Source organism: Chinchilla lanigera, unplaced genomic scaffold (genome assembly GCF_000276665.1).
Source record: "Chinchilla lanigera isolate Chin_1 unplaced genomic scaffold, ChiLan1.0 scaffold00022, whole genome shotgun sequence".
Taxonomy (NCBI): domain Eukaryota; kingdom Metazoa; phylum Chordata; class Mammalia; order Rodentia; family Chinchillidae; genus Chinchilla; species Chinchilla lanigera.
The window spans coordinates 15,847,726-15,865,358 of NW_004955423.1; the positions used below are offsets into that span (position 1 = coordinate 15,847,726).

At 37.4% G+C, this 17,633-nt stretch overlaps 1 protein-coding gene across 1 annotated transcript in view; it reads left to right on the forward strand.

Moving 5' to 3' along the window:
* Nucleotides 1-16,594: 16,594 nt before the first annotated feature.
* Pigk (phosphatidylinositol glycan anchor biosynthesis, class K) overlaps nucleotides 16,595-17,633 on the forward strand; it is a gene marked incomplete in the record, with an annotated part of 106,132 nt that continues 105,093 nt past the window's right edge. Inside the window, 1 exon segment of the mRNA XM_013514553.1 lies at nucleotides 16,595-16,797. Within this exon segment, the coding sequence (XP_013370007.1) occupies nucleotides 16,705-16,797 (93 nt within the window).

Here is a 17,633-nt window from a genome sequence, read left to right on the forward strand (position 1 = left end):
AGCTGGCTTTCCACTGAGCTCTGCTCCATACGGGCCGCACATGTGGTTTTCTGTTCATTCCCCAGAATGGCTTATGACTCACATATAGCAATATCTGCCTTTGTCTCTTCTAGTGAGTTCCGTCTAGAGCTATGTTGCTAGCTTGAAGGTTCTGGAGATAATTCAAACTCTAAATGTCCAAAGTGAATTCCCCATTAGCACCCACAGCCTCAGTGCACTCCTCTTTCTCTATTCACCCCTGCAATGGAAACCACACCATCTTCTTATCACCCTTTCTGAAATAGTACTCAACTGCTCTCAGCGGCTCTATCCTCTCAGCCCCAGGGAGGGTCCCCTCCCTGACCCCTCAGCAGCATCTCATTACACACAGAGGAACAGCAAACTGTCTACCATGGTGTTAAAAGTCTTGCACCAGCTCACCTCTGCCTGATCTTCCAACTACATTTTGTGCCACTCTTCTCCTGCCAAACTCTCATAACTCAGGTTTTTAACCTTATAGTGGGATCATTAGCATTCTTCATGTCTTAGTTAAAGGTCACTTTCTTAGAGTCACAACTGTACTAAGTATGATAACTTCTCCTGTATTATTTTCTATTGTCACTCAACAATTCCTTCTTGATTTATTACTACGGAAGGGTGGCAGAATACGCTACTGTGAGAAAAGGGTTACTTTGTGCCAAAGGCACTTGAAAGCCAAGGGTTCTCTGATTCCCTTCTTTTTCTTCCTGAAGACAGCAGATAAAACGCTCTTATGGAAGACATACTCCCTGTACCAAGAGGAGAGTAACAGTCTTATCATCGAGGACAGGAAGCTGAGATGGAGAAAAACCAGTACAAGAACAACCCTTCTCTCTCTAGTCACTCTGTCAACTAGCTATGGAGCCCAAGACCCTTTGCTTCATTACATTTCCACAACTGACTATTTGTTCCATTCTGTATTCTCTTTGTTTAACTCTGTGCCTTTGGGTCTTCTTTTTTTAAAAGAAGGCTCCTGCACTATGTAAAAACTGTATTAAATAAATCCATATGTTTTTCTCCTATTGATCTTTTTTTTGGTCAGTTTAATTCTCAGGCATGGCCAAAAACACCTTAAGAGAGAGCAGAGGTGAAATTTTGCATTCCTTATACCGTGGGCCACATACGGTCTGCTCCTTCACTGGCCAATCAAACTCAAGAAAGGGGAGCCCTGTGAGTTTTCTCACTGCTGTAGCTGCAGGTGTCTGCCACGTGGCTGGAATTTAGTGGTCCTTATTGAATTAAAAATCAATTCAATCAACAAATTCTGTTGACTTTACTTTCAAAATGTTTTTTGAATGTACTATTATTCCCACTTGACCCTTATGTGACCCTTAAATGGGAATATATTATTATTCCCACTTGACCCTTATGTGAAGAACAGTGGGAAATAGCTGATTCAGGAATGAGACTGCTTGAGAGTGAATTCTGGACTCAGCATTTTTTTTTTAGGCAGGCAGCCTTAAGCACATTGGTTTGGTTTTGTTTTGCTTTTGAGACAGGCTGTGGCTATGTCCTTCAGGCAGGCCTTGAACTCATACGTAGCCCAGGCTGGCCTCTAACTCCTGGTAATGCTGCGTCAGCCTCTCAAGTGCTGGGATGGCAGGGGGAGTACCACCACATCTGGCAAGTTGTATAACAATTGTGTACTTCAGTTTGCACATCTATAAAATGGAGATAGTAATACAGCTGCCTTTCAGGTCTAAGAATGAATACACACAACTATATGGAAAACAGCACAAGCCCATAATAATTATGTGTAGCTGTTGCTCCTTTTTGCTTACGTACTATTTTCATAGCCTCCATTCAGGTCAGTGCATCTATGTTCCAGTTACTTGGGCTACTTATCCTTCATCAAACATTCACATCATGACTTTCCCTGATTCTTTACCTTTGCCTGGAGTGCCACTTGGCCCTTCCAAGTAGGCAAGTTCTTATTCATTATCCACACCTTGAAGACATAGTTCTAAGGCTGCCTCTCAATAAAGCCTTCCTCTTAATAATAATTATAGCAATACTGGAGAATAACTACAACCACTGTACTTAATGAGCACTTACCATATGCCAGACACTGCTAAACATCTCACATTTGCTGTTTCATTTAATCTTTTTAACAATGGTATGGACAGAGCTAATATTAGTCTCCATTATATAAGTGGAGAAAGTGAGGTTAGAGAGGTGAACTAGAATTACACTTTCCTGTCCTCAAGCAGGACGTTAGCTATCCCTCTATGATGACTCTTTCTAACAGGGTTGTACAATTATTTATTCAAGTGGTTGCTTTCTGTCTCCCTTCCTGCAGAGTGAGCCCTTGAGGCTAAGACCTGTGCTGTTCAGCTTTTATATCCCTGCGGCTCACTGTGAGGCCCATAGCAGTCAGAAGGAGCGTTTTCTTGCTGGAATGGCGTCTTCATGAAGGTGTCCCCAGTCTGTTTTAGACAAGTTTTTCTCATGATGTCTAAAATTTCCTTCAAATTCTGGGACTGGTAAATTACTTTGATTTTTTTGAAATAAATTGAAATTATAAATTCATTTTTTAGAAAAAATATTTGAGAAGCTGGTGCATGACTGTAATCTCAACTTTGGGTGGGGGGTGTTGAGGTAGGAGGGTCACAAGTTCCTTTGAATCCAGCCTGGGCAACTCAGTGACTTAGCAGGACCCTTTCTCAAAATAAAAACATTTAGAAAAGGGAAAAGCTTAGTACAAAGGCCTTAAGTTAAATCCCCACTATCTGTCTCTCTGTCTCTGTTTCTCAGTCTGTCTAGCTCTCTTTCTCTATTTCTCTCTCTTTCTGTCTCTCCGTCTCTGTCTCTGACACACACACACACACACACACACACACACACACACACACACACCAAAATGAGAAAATAAGAGATAGCCACGTGGAAAATATTAGGCTTTGTTTTGCTTACATACTTGAAAAATTGACTTTGATCTTAAATAATAGAAAGCTCCAACTCTAAACAGAAGTAAAATGTAAACAAAGCATTCATACTCATTTCCTGGTAAATGCACTTTATTTTGAGGAAATTTGTTCTGAGGCCTCTACACTTAATGATGCCCTTAAGAACTGAATTTCTGTTCATTTGTTTTTCTGTTTTTTGTTTTTTTTAAACAAAAATAAGGCTCTAGCTATAGGCATTTGCTGACATGATAGCCCTACATGTCTTCCATTGATGTGTATTTCTTTATTCAATGTAATCTATTTTCTATTGGCCAAGAAAGCTTTTGAAACAACACATGAAAAGATTAGGCCTTTTCATCTTAGCTGACAGATAAAATTAGAAATTCTGTGAAAGATATAGTTTTGGGGAAATTTTCAGTGGTTGTTTTTTTGCCTGAATGTATCCCTATAGAGAGATATATCAGAATTAAATTGACATAAGACATATCCACAGGAGCAGAGGCAATAACTACTTATTTTTACTGCTTCCATGGGTGTAAGTATTAGAAATACTAATTTGAATTTTGGAAAGGTTTCCTTGAAGCTGTAGGAAAAATGGTAACATTGAAAACAAATTATTTTTATTAACTAAGTGAAATTCAGAAAGGCAGTGAAGTAACTTTTGCAATGCACTTGCAGGTTGAGCGATCATAATTTTTGCCCCCATAGGCCTTCAGTGTGGCTTTCTGTGGCCACAGACAATGACAAACTAGGGAAATTTCTGGAGATATGGGGTAGGACTGACCCTAGGGAATAGAAAGAAGGGAATATTAATAGTTAACATTGATCAAACACTCAGAAATCAGACTGAACTAAGGGCTTTGGCATGCATATGCACATAATTTCATTTAGATCCACAACAATCCTAGAGTTGGTCTATTCTCCACCTTTTGTATATAAAACCGAAGCTTAGATGGATTATATAACTTGTTCAAGGAACACAGTCAGTAATACCCAGCTTGGTGAACCCCCACACCATCTTGATTCCAGAAGCTGCTCTTTTAACCACCATGCCATAAAAGATTAGAAACCCACAAGCTTCCAGTGGCTCATTAGTCTCCGTAAATAGTAACTCATGGTGATACACTGCACAACTGTGGGGTTGAACTTAAGAAATGAAACATATAACAAATTAAGAAAAACATTTCCAATCAAGACACTGTTCAATTTTGAGGGTCTTGGAAGAGACCCCACATTTTAGGCATCCTCTTTAGACAATTAAGACATACATAGAGTCAAAGAGTTTTAGATGATAAATGAAGAGATGTACTGCCAAAAGCATTATGAAGATAAAACCTTTGCAGTAGTTTCAAAGGTCTTCAGAGAACATAACTTACACCTGTTGTTATAAAACATCGTGGTTTGGATTTTTTTTTTTTTGATGTCTAATCTAAATCTATCAAACTGAAATTTAAACCCCTAATTTTCTAAGCGTAAATGATGCATATATACTCAAGGAAGCTATGTGTACAAAATACTGGGTGTAATTCTGCAGGGAAATGGTGATAATTTGGGTAAATTCAGGATTCTGCTGGGCAGAACTTCTAGGTTATTAAACATTTTTTATGAGTCTCCAACAATTTCTCGGTACAATAGTTGATGATTTGCCAAATGTTGATATCTAGTCAATGCTAAAGGCCTAAGATAATGATTATGCACTTAGGGATTAGCCATGCCCTTTCATTTTTCCGTTTCTCCCTTTGGCTGACTGCCCATATAATTGCTCTGCTTATTTGCAATTAAAATCCATCCATCTTTGTTAGCAGATGTGGGCAAAAACATTTGTTAGGCATTAAAACAACACTTAGCCAATATTGTATATTACCCAGAGTCATCTTTTTTTCAAAATAGCACCTCTTTTTACTACTAATAATTGACTTATTTTCCTTTTTTGACATGCCTTGTCATCTTGTTCCAGACTAATTCACTGAATTGGGTCCTTGCCAATGGTTTATTGTTATGTGACAATAACAAGGTCTGTACTTTTTACTGATTTTTTTCATTTGTAAATAAGACTGTTATGTTTAGAGCAGCAGGTCCACAGCAAAACTGAGTGAAAGTACAGAATTGTCACATTCCTCCTGCCCCTACAGATGTGCAACCTCCCCACAGGAGTGGTGCGTCTGTTACAATTAATAAACTGACACCAGCATATCATTACTCTCCAGTGTCCATACATTCCACTGGGACTCACTTTTGGTGTTCATACTGTGGGTTTTGACAAATATATTTCATGACGGAATTCACCACTCTACTATTGTAACAGCAACAGTGAGACAGGAGTGAGGATTCTATTAGGCAGTAAAGACAGTGGCCCGGAAATGGTGTAAGGAAGCCCAAAATGGAATCTGCTGAGTCATGGCCTTCTAGGGATCTCATGCAAACATCTGCAAGGTGTCCTTTGGGTGGGACCTCCGCAGAGCAAGATCAGACAAGTCACTGGCTCAAGGGTACCTGGGCCCTGCATAGACACTGTGTGTACACTGCATAGATTGGACCCTAAAACAAATGTAGTCTCCTAAATGGTAGAAATCATACTGTTTACAGAAAGGCCTGAACTTCTTTCTAAACCCTTTAAAAATTCATAGCCAAAGAGCTGTTGTGGGTGTCTTACTCACAACACTTTCCTGATTAGCAGGAGCTTTACTTCATTGCCTTTGTAGCTTTTACTTCCTTGCTTTTATAACCTTTACATAAATTTGCTCCTTCTGTAGTTTCATTCTTTGGGACACAACCCTAGAGTTCTGGTGACAATATCATTCAATTGTTTCACTGCCCTAGAAATTCTGTACTGTGCCTGTTCATTCCTCCTGAATGTCTAATCCCTGTTCACTAGGAATCTATTTTGCTAGCTTCATAGTTTTTCATTTTTCAGAATGTTATATAGGTGAAATAAAAAAGTACATGGTCTTTTTAGATTCGCTTCTTTCACTTAGTAATATGCATTTGTAGCTCTTTCATTTCATTTTATTGCATGATAGCTTATTTCTTTTCAGTGTTAATTAATATTCCATTATATGGATATACCACAGTTTATTCATTCATTCACCTCCTAAAGGATATCACAGTTGCTTCTAAGTTTTGGCAATTGTAAGTAAAACTGTTACAAACATCTGTGACATAACTTCCTGTGGATGTGAATTTTCAGTTTGGGTAAATGACAAAAAGTGTAGTTGCTAGATTTTATAATGAAGGTATGTTTAGTCTTATAAGAAGCTGACAAACTGACATAAAAGTGACTGTACCATTTTTGACTGTATCATTGTTACCTAGCAACAACCAATGAAAGTTGTTCTTGCCCCACAGCCTCATCAGTATTTGGTATTTTCAGCTTTTAGAATTTGGCCATTCTAGTAAGTGTGTAGTAATATCTCCTTGTTTTAATTTGCATTTCTCTACTGACACAATGTTAAACATTTTTTGATATATAAAAGTGTGTTGGTTCATGAACATAATTTGTTCTATTAAACTGGAAAAACCCCTTTTATTCTATTCTTAGTTTTCCAACCTGCCCCATATAATATGGCCCCTTCACTTGTTGTTCACAGATGCCCACAATTCACTTACTGGTTCTTTATCCACATTGACATCTTGGGCACTATAAGTTTCCGTTTCCCATTCAATGCACCAGTTCCCCAAAGTCACAGGACCTGCCTTGCCCTATCAAAAACTTATGCATTCTGCTTCTGTACTTCCTGCCTGTAAAAGTCCATAAAAACCCCAGACCACCAGAGGTTGGGATCTGGGTCTTTTGGGGACAATCCCAGCTAGGTCCACCAGTGTTAATAAACATGTACAGTGCCTCCAAACCTTCTCAGGTGTCATTCCTTTCCCAGTCCTGGTTTGCCAGAGCCCTACGATTTTGGAAAAGATGACCACATTTGTGTTTATGTGGTTGTATTTGTCACGTAATGCAGAATTTGCAAGCAAAAAACAAGAATTTGCCAAATGCTTCTGTTTGTGAACCAACTTGTTTGCAAACAAAAGCACTCATGAAACTAGGTACTACTCTACTGTACTTATTTGCCATCTGCATATATCCTTTGCTGAAGTATCAGTTCAGATCTTTTTGCTTTTTGTGTCATAGTGCTGGAAATTGATTCCAGGGCTTTGTGCCTGCTAGACAAGTGCTGTAACTGGACCCCACACTGTGACCAAGAGTTTTACATGCATGATCATATTTAAAGTTCATATAGGTCCATGATATGTGTACATTTTAATTTCATTAAAGATTTTTGTTCAATGAAGTGTGGAAAAGTTAAATGGTAGAGACAGAATGGGGAAGACATATTTGAAATGTCTAAAACTAACAATGTATTCAATATCTAGACTTTGTAAGGAACTCTTGCAAAAAAATGTAAGAATAGAAAATACAACTTAAGAATTAGTAGAGTATAAGCAGGTAATTTACAAAAGAGAAAGTCCAAAATCTTTTTTTTTATTAGTACATTTGCAGAACATGCAGTTGACAATCATCTTAGAGAGTGGGTACATATACATAATACACCTGATGTGCAATACATCTAATGCACAGCTGTACATAATAAACTTTAAAAAAAATTTTAATCCTCCTCCCTCCTGCTTCCCACCCTCTCTCCTCTAAATTCCCTTTCCTTATTTTCATTCTTGTTGATATTATGAAGCTTATTTCATGACATAAAATGTTTACATTCACTGAGGTTATTAGATGTTTCTATGTAACATATCCTTATTATTTCTCCTCTTCCTTACCTCTCCCCCACTTCTTGGACCCCTTCCCATTTGCAAGAGATCTATCTATCCCTTTCTGTTCATCCTTTGTTGTGTTCTTTGTACTTTGCCTTACTCAAATAAGAAACAGTATATGGTATTTAAGACTGTATGTTTGATTATGTCATTCAACATTATATTTTCCAGGTGCAACCATTTTCCTACAAATGTCTCAAATTTGTCCTTCCTTATAGCTGAGTAGTGTTCCATTATATATATAGATACTACATTTTCTTTATCCAAATGTCTGTTGATGAGTGTATAGGCTGCTTCCAGAATTTAGCTATTATGAATTGTGTTGCTATAAACATTGGTATGCATGTGTTGCTATAGTATGATGTCTTTAGTTTTTTGGGGGAAGATATCTAGAAGGGGAATAGCGGGTCATATAGAATTTCTAATTTAGTTCTTTGAGGAATCTCTATATCTATTTCTATAATGGTTGTACTAGTTTACATTCCCATGAACAGTGTAGAAGGGTTCCTTTCTCATTGCAGCATCACAAATCTTTGTTAATTTTTGATTTCTTTATGATTGCTATCCTCTATGGTGTAAGGTAGAATTTTAGCATTGTTTTAATTTGCATTTCTCCAATGGCCAGAAATGTTGAACAACAAACATATTAAAACATACGCAAAAGTATTATAATAATCAGAGAAATGCTTAGTAAAACAATAGACTGTCACTTTACTCCTATTAGAGTGGAAAAAAATAAAAGAGAAACACCAACTATGGGGACATAAGAATCCTCAGCACTGCTTGTAGGAGTTTAGATTGAATATTTATTTTGGAGAGCAACCTGTATCACTTAGTCAAATTAAATATACATAATTTTTAATCTAGCAATTCTACTTGGCTTCCTTATTCACAGGCCCCTTGTTTCTTTTCTGAAGCAATGTTATCAGCCCTCAGAGACATGTAATGATTGATTTCAACTGACCCTACCAAGCCTGTACTCTTTGTCAGTCTGGAAATGAGCCTGTGAACAAGCTCTGCATGAATACAAATGGAAGCCTGCTAGGAGCCTGCTAAGATTGGGCTCCCTGATAAAAGGCAAAGATGTGATAATAAGTGTTTAAGCAGCCATTTTGCTGCAATGGCAAAACAAATCAGATTTTTAAAGGAAATATTCTGAGATGGTGGAGCAGTAGGACTCTTGGCCTTTGATGAAATCAGAGTTGCACAACAACCTTGAAACCACCTTTCAGTGGACTTCTGTGTTGGTTACTTTTCTCTCAAGCCTGAGACAAATCCCTGATACCCAAAATTAAGGAAGGAAAGGTTTATTCATCTCACAGTTTGTAGAGGTTTCAGTCCATAGTCAGCTGACTCCAAGGCAGGGTGGCATGGCACAGGGTAACACTTCAGGGTGGCAGAAGACAGCAAAAGCAACAAGAGCACAAGGAGGGAGAACAAGCCTCTTTCCCTCCCTTATATTGCATGCAGGCTATCTGCCCACACCATCTTTGTGCCCTCTTCTTGTACAAGCTCAGGATGTTTACAAAGTGAGGACCCTGGTCCCCTGCTGAATCCCTTAGGTAAAGCTCTAAACTTCTCATGTTGACACAATGAACAATATCCTAGAGTAAGGGCATGTTCTCTACACCCCAGGATGTAGAACCGCTGAGTTACCTAGTTAAGCTTCTTCAGTGCTCAAGTTGATACAATGTATCAGCCATTATAACTACTAAGCTTGCCAGGTAATTAAATATTCTTCCAGCTTAATTGCTTTTAGTGAGGTTTTCTGTTACTTGTGGGCAAAGTCATCCTGATACTGTGCTCAGATGTTTGTTGTATGAACAAATAGTCATTGTTACAAATACCACAAAACCAGCTAGTTTCTCTGCATGTCTCTATTTCTACCAGTAAGAAGTTAAAATAAGTGGAGGGATAAGGAATGCAAATAGCATAATGCACACTGAAAATCTTGGTTTGTTACGAAAATATCTACATTACGTCCCAGTTTTAGATACTGGCCAGCTTTATAAAAAGATGCTAGGGTGCTGATCAGTAATTGAGTGCTCGCCTAGGATGCATGAAGTCCTGGGTTCCATCTTCAGCACCAAATTCCCAGCTTCTGGGGTCTTCTGGCAGTCTCTGGCATTCTCCGACTTATCACTGTGTCACTCTTAATATTTGCATCCACTTTTTAACAAACGCAAATGCAATTGATAGCGTTTTACTTATTTAGTGATTTTTGAAGGCAGGCTATTGATTAATAGGTTCTCTATTTTTTCATTTGGTTTAACTAGAGAGGGTAATCATTAACTACAAAGATCACTAATGTGTGTTTATTATAAGGATATCATTCTCCCCAAAGGTAATATCCAATTGCAGTATGGAAAATTACCACTCTTCTGGGAACTGTAACCAAAGACAAAGTTCTTGTCCTTTGTTCCTTCGGTTGTGTTATTCCTCAGTTTTGATCCCACAGAAATAGAGCTTCAACTTGCAAAGAAGCTGGATCTTATTTCTCTCAGGCAATATTAAGTGCATTTCACAAGCTCTTTTTGATAGATTGACTACTGGAAGGTCATAAATCTAATAGTTTCCTAATGTAAGCTCTGGGCAAGGAGGCTTTGTAACTATTATATTACTGTACATTTTTGTTTAGGGCTGTTTATTAACACAAATATTTCATTTGACTGAAATATTTGCATGAGAGAGAAAAATGCCTGATCATTAAGCTGAATTTGGCTAAATCAGGCAGAGACAGCAGACCATTTCCAGCTGCTGATACCAGATACAAAGGGAAAGAGAAATGGTAGTTATTTCTTTAAAAACATTTTAAATGTTAATTTTCTTATAGTTTGTTGACAAAAAATGGTACATGCTCTTTGTGGAAAATTTTATTTCCTGTCTCTGCCTGGCAATTTCCCATTTATCCTTTAGTTCAAAGTGAAGTTCATGAAGAAAGCATTCATTGACTGGGTTAGGCTGCCCTGGTACATAATGAGGTCACCCTGTACTTGTCCTTTGTTTACTTATCATGATATAATTTATTAATAATTTGTGTAATTATCTGTTCAATATCTGCCTTCCCTACTATGTATAAGTTCCTTGAGAGAAAGGACTGTGTCTTAATGCCCGCTGTGCTCTCAGTTCCTAGTTCATTTAACTGCCCTGACGACATGGTCCATGGGTAACTGGGGTGAGGGAGACACTAAATGAAAATAGAACGTCCATACTGAGAGCCCAGAACTGAGAGCATCTCAGTTCTCAAATAAAAACAGGTAACCTTTTAGTAAGCTACCTCCTTAATTTTTCCATGGTTGAGCTATTACCCTGTGTACAATTTCCTATCATTTTCTCACTTAAATCATCTAGTCCTACTTTTCTAGTCATCTGATTCTATTTAAGAAGCAACATAAATCTACAATAAAACAAAAAGCTTGAAATGATACTGAAGAATGGAGAGTGGAAGTCCTCTTACACTCCAGTCTTCCTTACAAATCTCCAGGGGTGACCACTGTTACAAGTTTAAATTTCCTATTACTGGCTTAACAGATAACCACGGATTTAATGTTTTCATGTAAAACAAATATACTAAGCTATCGTTCAGCAGATTGAAGTCCAAGATGGGTTGGCAGAGCTGCGCTCCTCCTGGAGGCTCCAGGGGAGAAGCCTTTTTCCTGACTTGGCAGCTTTTAGAAGAGACCCACATTGCTGGGCTCATGGCCCTCACCCCTGCCCACTGCTTCCTTCTCCACATGTCCTCTTAGACCTTTTTGTCCTTCTCTTTTAAGGGCTCCTGTGATTACACTGGGTCCCCTACACACGTCAATATAATTTCCCCATCTTGAAATACTTCATTTGCTCACATTAGCAAAGACCCTTTTATCATGTATCCCGCTCAAAAGTTCTAGGCATAAGGACATAAAGATCTTTAATGAGCCATTACTTTGTCAATAAAATCCTTCTAGCAATTTTCTATAAAAGATAGACATTCCTTGCTCTTCTTCCAAACACTCTAATATCTTCCTAAGAGAGGTCTTTGAGGATGTCCCACTTATAACACATAGTGTAATTAAAATATCTATTAAATGTCCCTGAGGTTTCAGAGAATCTCACAAGTTCTTTAATGAACATTTCCAATGTCCAGCTGAATCAAAGTCAGTTAAACAAAATCAGTTGCACTGGTACCAAATTCACAGCTCATGGAGAAGTGAACTCTATCACATAGTTTTGTATTAATACAACTAGTGGCTTCTTGATTGACATGGGAGATAGCACTGTTTGAACTGCATACACATTTGACACAACTTTATGTTCAGGTCTTTATGGCATTTAATCACAGCACAGCATTCACAAAGTGAGACTTTCAGGAGTAATTGTTCTACTTTTACACTGAAGCAAATTTATTATGGGTTAGTCTAAAGCTAATTAAAGGGTCATGAGGTAGAAATGGATTCCAGCAGAATAACTACTATTGTTAAATGGCCCTCTGAAAGGAGGGAAGTATTTCAGGCCAAGTTAAAACAGGGAATCCACTCTCAAAATCAGAACAATGAAATGATACAAATGCACTGGAATGAAAGTTCTTGATTTTAATTATTTTTCATACTTGTATTTTATTATATATTTAATTTGCTCTTGTTGAATTTAATCTTTCCAAAAGAAATATTTTGGCTGGTCGGTATGAAATTCTTAAATCACATACTTTGCATTCTGATTGGTTTAGCAAACAGACTTGCCTGTATCATGTAAGCTATGCAAACCCCTTGAAAAATCTCTCTCAGGGGACCTGTTTTGATCCTGATTAAATTTATTCTTTCCACTCATTTTATTTTGTAACATTCATTTAGTGCAAAGGTATTTGTAGTAGATTTATATGTGTTTTTCTTCCAAATTGCTCTGAGTAAATATTTAGACCAGACTTCACTTGTATAAATTGTAAAATTGTAACCCTGACCCATTTCCTGTGGTCCCTATGTTTAAAAAGAGGCAGTACTGTGCATTCAGTCATACACACCAGATATTCAAGATATCCTAGAAACTGCCCTCTCCCTTACTTCCAAAATATAGCCAGGCGTCATGTTCTTTTGGTTGTAACTTTAAAATCCATACTGGTTCTCTTCATTTTGGTTAATTCTAAGCATCCTGGTCTAAGCTACCATTGCCTGGACTATAGTGATAGCTTCCAAATGCCCAGCCTGTACCTATTCACCTCACTGGGGCCAGTACAATTGCTCCCATTTGGAAGTTTTTGTAGTGCTCTTAGGGTACAGATAACATCCATACCCTCATCCTCAAAGCCCAGAAGAAAGGTGGCACCTGTTCCACAACTCAACTTTATCCCACAGCACTCTTGCTTTTGCTCTTTTGCAAGACCAGTGTCATTCTAAAATATCCGCTAATAATGCTAAGTCCCTTCTCCACGAGGCTCTGTAAAGAGAGTTTGCTCTACCCAGACAGTTCTACCATCTCTTCCATCTTTGACTTTATTAATTTATTAATTTCAGCTCAATCCATTTCCTCAGGGAAATCTATGCTGGCTTTCCTTAAATGATTGGATTTCCTCAGTAGGAACTCTGCTCTTAGACTTCCACATTTGTTTAAATGCTTCTACTATTAGCATCTGGCTCCCCTGAACTGTGAAATCTGTGTGGCCAGGAACTTCCTTAATTTTTAGTCTTTCCTGTGTTGTCTGTGTCTAGGACAATGTCTGGTACATAGCTGATGCTTAATGAATATCAGTTGAGAGAATGAATAACACAGTCATGGGAGAACATAATTGTGTAGAAAGTAAGACAGAATAAAAGGGAAAAGAAGACATAGAAGCAGCAGAGGTAAGAGGAGGTGGCAAGAATAAACTGATCCTGGAGTCAGTGAGGTTCATTGTAATAATCATTTGAAGAACAACTTCAGTAACAGCATGAATAGACTTTGTGATGTGACTTATTGTGAGGGTCAGCTATATATACTTTTATTAAATAAGCCACACATGTGTGCATTTGTGTAATTTTGAGCAACCAAATGCTTGTTTTCTCTTCCAGTTGCCAAGCTAGGTCTTAATTAATTCACTTACTTGAATAACTTTACAATTTAATGAACAACTGAATGGAATTCTAGTCTAAGCACAGACTATAGTTAACTGTTCTCACTAAACAAATTATAAACAGTGCTATCTCATGTGTTCTCTAATTAGGTCTGAAGTGTCTTTTATTTAGGTATGAAGCTAGCTGTAGCCTGTACTTGACAAATCATTGGTACAATGTAAAAAACAAAGATAAATAGGAATCTACTTTTTAAATATTTCAGTGAGTATTCTGATCCAAGTACTAAAGATAGACTTTGATGGAAAGGTGCTTAATCATTAGTTTAAAGACAAAAACAACATAAGAAAAGTTGCTGCTGCCACTGTTCATAATATTGAGTCATAACATCGCTATGAAAAAGAAATAATGCTGTAAAGTAACAGACAAAAAGATAATTCAGGTATTATTTTAAGATTATAAAAGGAAAACATCAAACAAAAGTTTTTAACGAATGTCAATACTAAAGTTATAAAATAATTCTTATTAAAATAATGAAAAAACAGTTGGACACAAAATATATCCTACATATTAACAATAACTGATTCAAATATATCATGAATGTTACAGACAGTAAACACAATAGACACATAATATTCATGTATATATTTAAAGAAAAAAGAAATCCACTAAGTATTTCAACAAATGTTAAAAATACTTGTGAAATAGTTTAATTATAGATATTTGTGTCTTAAAGTTTTATTGAGAAATTATAAAAAGAAAATACAAATAAGTAAAAGAATCCCATATTTCCAGATGGGAAGAGAAAATATAAAGATGTTAGTTTCTCTCAAATGTGTCAACAATTTTATATAGTCCCAATTTAAAACTTCAAGTAGCATTTTTTTCTTATAATGTGAAAAATTTTATAAAATTTAGGTGGAAAATTACCAGGTAAAATCAAAGTTTCATTTTTAAATTTTTTTTTCTAAAAAAGGAAGTACACTGAAATGTTATTAAAACATAAATATTTGAGACAACAACAATTAAAGTAATATATGTTAGCTTCAAAATAGATATGTATTATAATAGAAGATCACAGAATGGTCAGAAATCCTGTATTTCTTTTGAGAAGTTAGTAAAGAATTATCATGAGGCAATGGGACAGGTAAGGTTTACACGGAAACTTTTGTTGGACAAGCAGAATACTAATTTCCACAAAAGAAGTGCTAGTTATCACAGCAATGACCTCAAGAGAATCAGGTTTCCCTGTATGGATTGTTAACCTTGTTAACCTTGGAGCTTGGACACAACACAAAGTTGAGTGGTTTGTTATGTAGCAATGGTTAATTTAGCCAAAAACTTACAGCATAGACCAAAGTATATTCCAGACAGTAAGAGTTAAAGATAAAATAAGAAGAAAATAAAACTAATGAATAAATTAAAATTTTGAAACTGCCCATGTTTGCGTAGCTACCTCCTTTTTGTCATTAAGGTCTCAGGTTAAAAGTTGCCTCTACAGAGAATTTTCCCTAAAGACACCTCCCTCGGTTTCTACCACTTTACCCAATTTGCGTCATTGTGTGAATTTACTGTATTCATTTTTTCCCTTATTGTATTTTTCTTACTGAAATGTAAACTTCATGAGAACAAGAACTTTTCAAGTATTTTTTTGTTCAAATATCTTGGTATATTATCATCATTCAATAAATATTTGTTGAATTGATGAATAAATGAAAAACATTCTGGTAGAGGGCTAGTATTCTAGGCTTCACATAGAGGAAACTTAAGTTTGACTACCTAACGTTAAACCTTTCTCAAACAGCAAAACAAAAGAAACAAATGGAAAAAAAGACAATGGAACTGGAAGAAGCAAAAGCATAATAGGTGGCAAGGATTAACGTTATTTCTTTATAAAGCTACTCAAATTCTTATGTAAAACATGAAGATATAAATAGCAAATTCACATCAGAAGACATATAGTTTGAAAATAGAAATAAAACCAGCAACTATTGATACCAATCAAATTGACAGCATTGAGATTAACATTTTTATGCCAAGGAATATGAGGGGGAAAATGGCATAATTTATTGTTAGCTTGCATATTTTGAAAACACTAAGTTTGTACATTTTGGAAAGCAACATCTGGACTGCTATTAAAATATTTTCAAATCTTTTAACACAAGATTCGCTTTCCAGGAAAATCATCCCAAGAAAACAACTCCAGAGGTGTGATACGCCAAGTACACAAGATACTCTTCAAAATATTATTTTCATAGTAAAACTTAGAAGACTTGCTTTTCTTAGTAGAGGGGCAATTAATTATCTCTTTGGCTGAATCTATCAATAATGGATAAAATCTCGTATTACCACTGTTAAAAATTGTGAAGACCATGAAGCATGGGAACATTTATGTCATACTAGACGAAAAGTAAAATTTAAAATTGAGGGTATACAGAAAGAAAATGGTGTGCTACATGCACATAATCTTTCTTTGGGGTAAGTTTTACCTCCAAAATTACACAATAAATGGAAGAAACAAACACTGAACGCCTTCGTGCTTATATCCTGTTAATAATGGACCCGAAGTTTGAGTTTCAGCACGCATCCACATTTCCTCTCGAAATTCATCATCTTTTGTGACAAAACGCTTGTTTTTTCCGCTACATCTTGCCATTTAAACAACTGGTAGCACGATGCAAAAAAGGGAAATAGCTCTTTTAAAGTTCGTGGACTAGCAGGTTTTCCTCATCTTTCAACATTTTCTTCTTAAATGTATCATTTTACAATACAAAAATTGAAAACGCAATCAAGGATATAAAATCAATATTCTTCATCTATCTTTTCTCAGCTACTCAGGAAACTCAAGCCCAAGCGCCTAGTTCTAAAAACTGCTGAGGGGCGGGGCTCTACAAGGTGGCGACGGCGTCGCAAAACAAAACACCCGACGACCCGCTCCACTGCTTTACGGCACTTGCTCCGCCTCTCCAGGCGCCGGAAGTCTGAAGCCGGCAAACATGGCTGCCGCCTATTTCCTCAACCGCTCTGCGACTGCCCTGGCAGCGTTCTTGCTCTTGTCTTTCGGCAGCTCGGCCGCTAGTCAGATCGAGGTAGGAGTCAGGTTGTTTTGACGACTGAGCCCTGGGAGGACGGCTCTGTCGAGCCTGTGAGCAGCCCTGCAGATGTCAGAGGCATAGCAGTGGAGGGCAGCCGCCTGCAGTCATCCTCCTGATCCAGGCTGTGCTGGGGGAAGGGTGTCTCTAATTCAGCGTCGGCCTGTTTCAGCCTTTCAGAACGACTAATGAATGGAGGCAAATCCTCAGAGTCCGAGGAGGACCTGATCCATTGCTCCGACTCCTGTGCAGTCTTTCCTAGCAGGTGCAGTGTCACCCCCGAATGCAGCATCAGCTTTCCTTCTACCGAAGTGCACCGCTATGCTGTATTTCTTGATGGGGATCCGATGGGTATGGGGTTTTGCCCTGGGCTCGCCAACCCACCCGTTTACTCAGACGGGATCCCCCGTCGTTTTAAACGTGGCCACAGGACACATTTTGGGTCTGTGTAATGCTTTCACTACCCAGTGCTGAGTGATTTGTCAGTGCTGTAAAGTAGATCTTTACCATCATTTGCAGGCTTGCATTTGCAGCTGGCTAAGAGGCCGAGATAGTCGCACAACTAGACATTTGAAAGGGTGACGGAGAGAATTGGAGATGTAGGCAAGGTGCTTTGTGAGTCATAATAAAGAATTTGTTCTTTATGTTTTGAGGAACATTTGAAAATGAGGAACGTTTGAGAATACGTTCGCAGACATTTGAAAATCCACTTCTAAAATTTTATCTTTTGCTTATCCCACCCTTTAAAAAAAGGACAATGAAAAACTAGGCACCTCTTTTCCTCCCACATTTCCTAATCCAGAAATGTTATGGATAACTCAGAAATCTGGAGT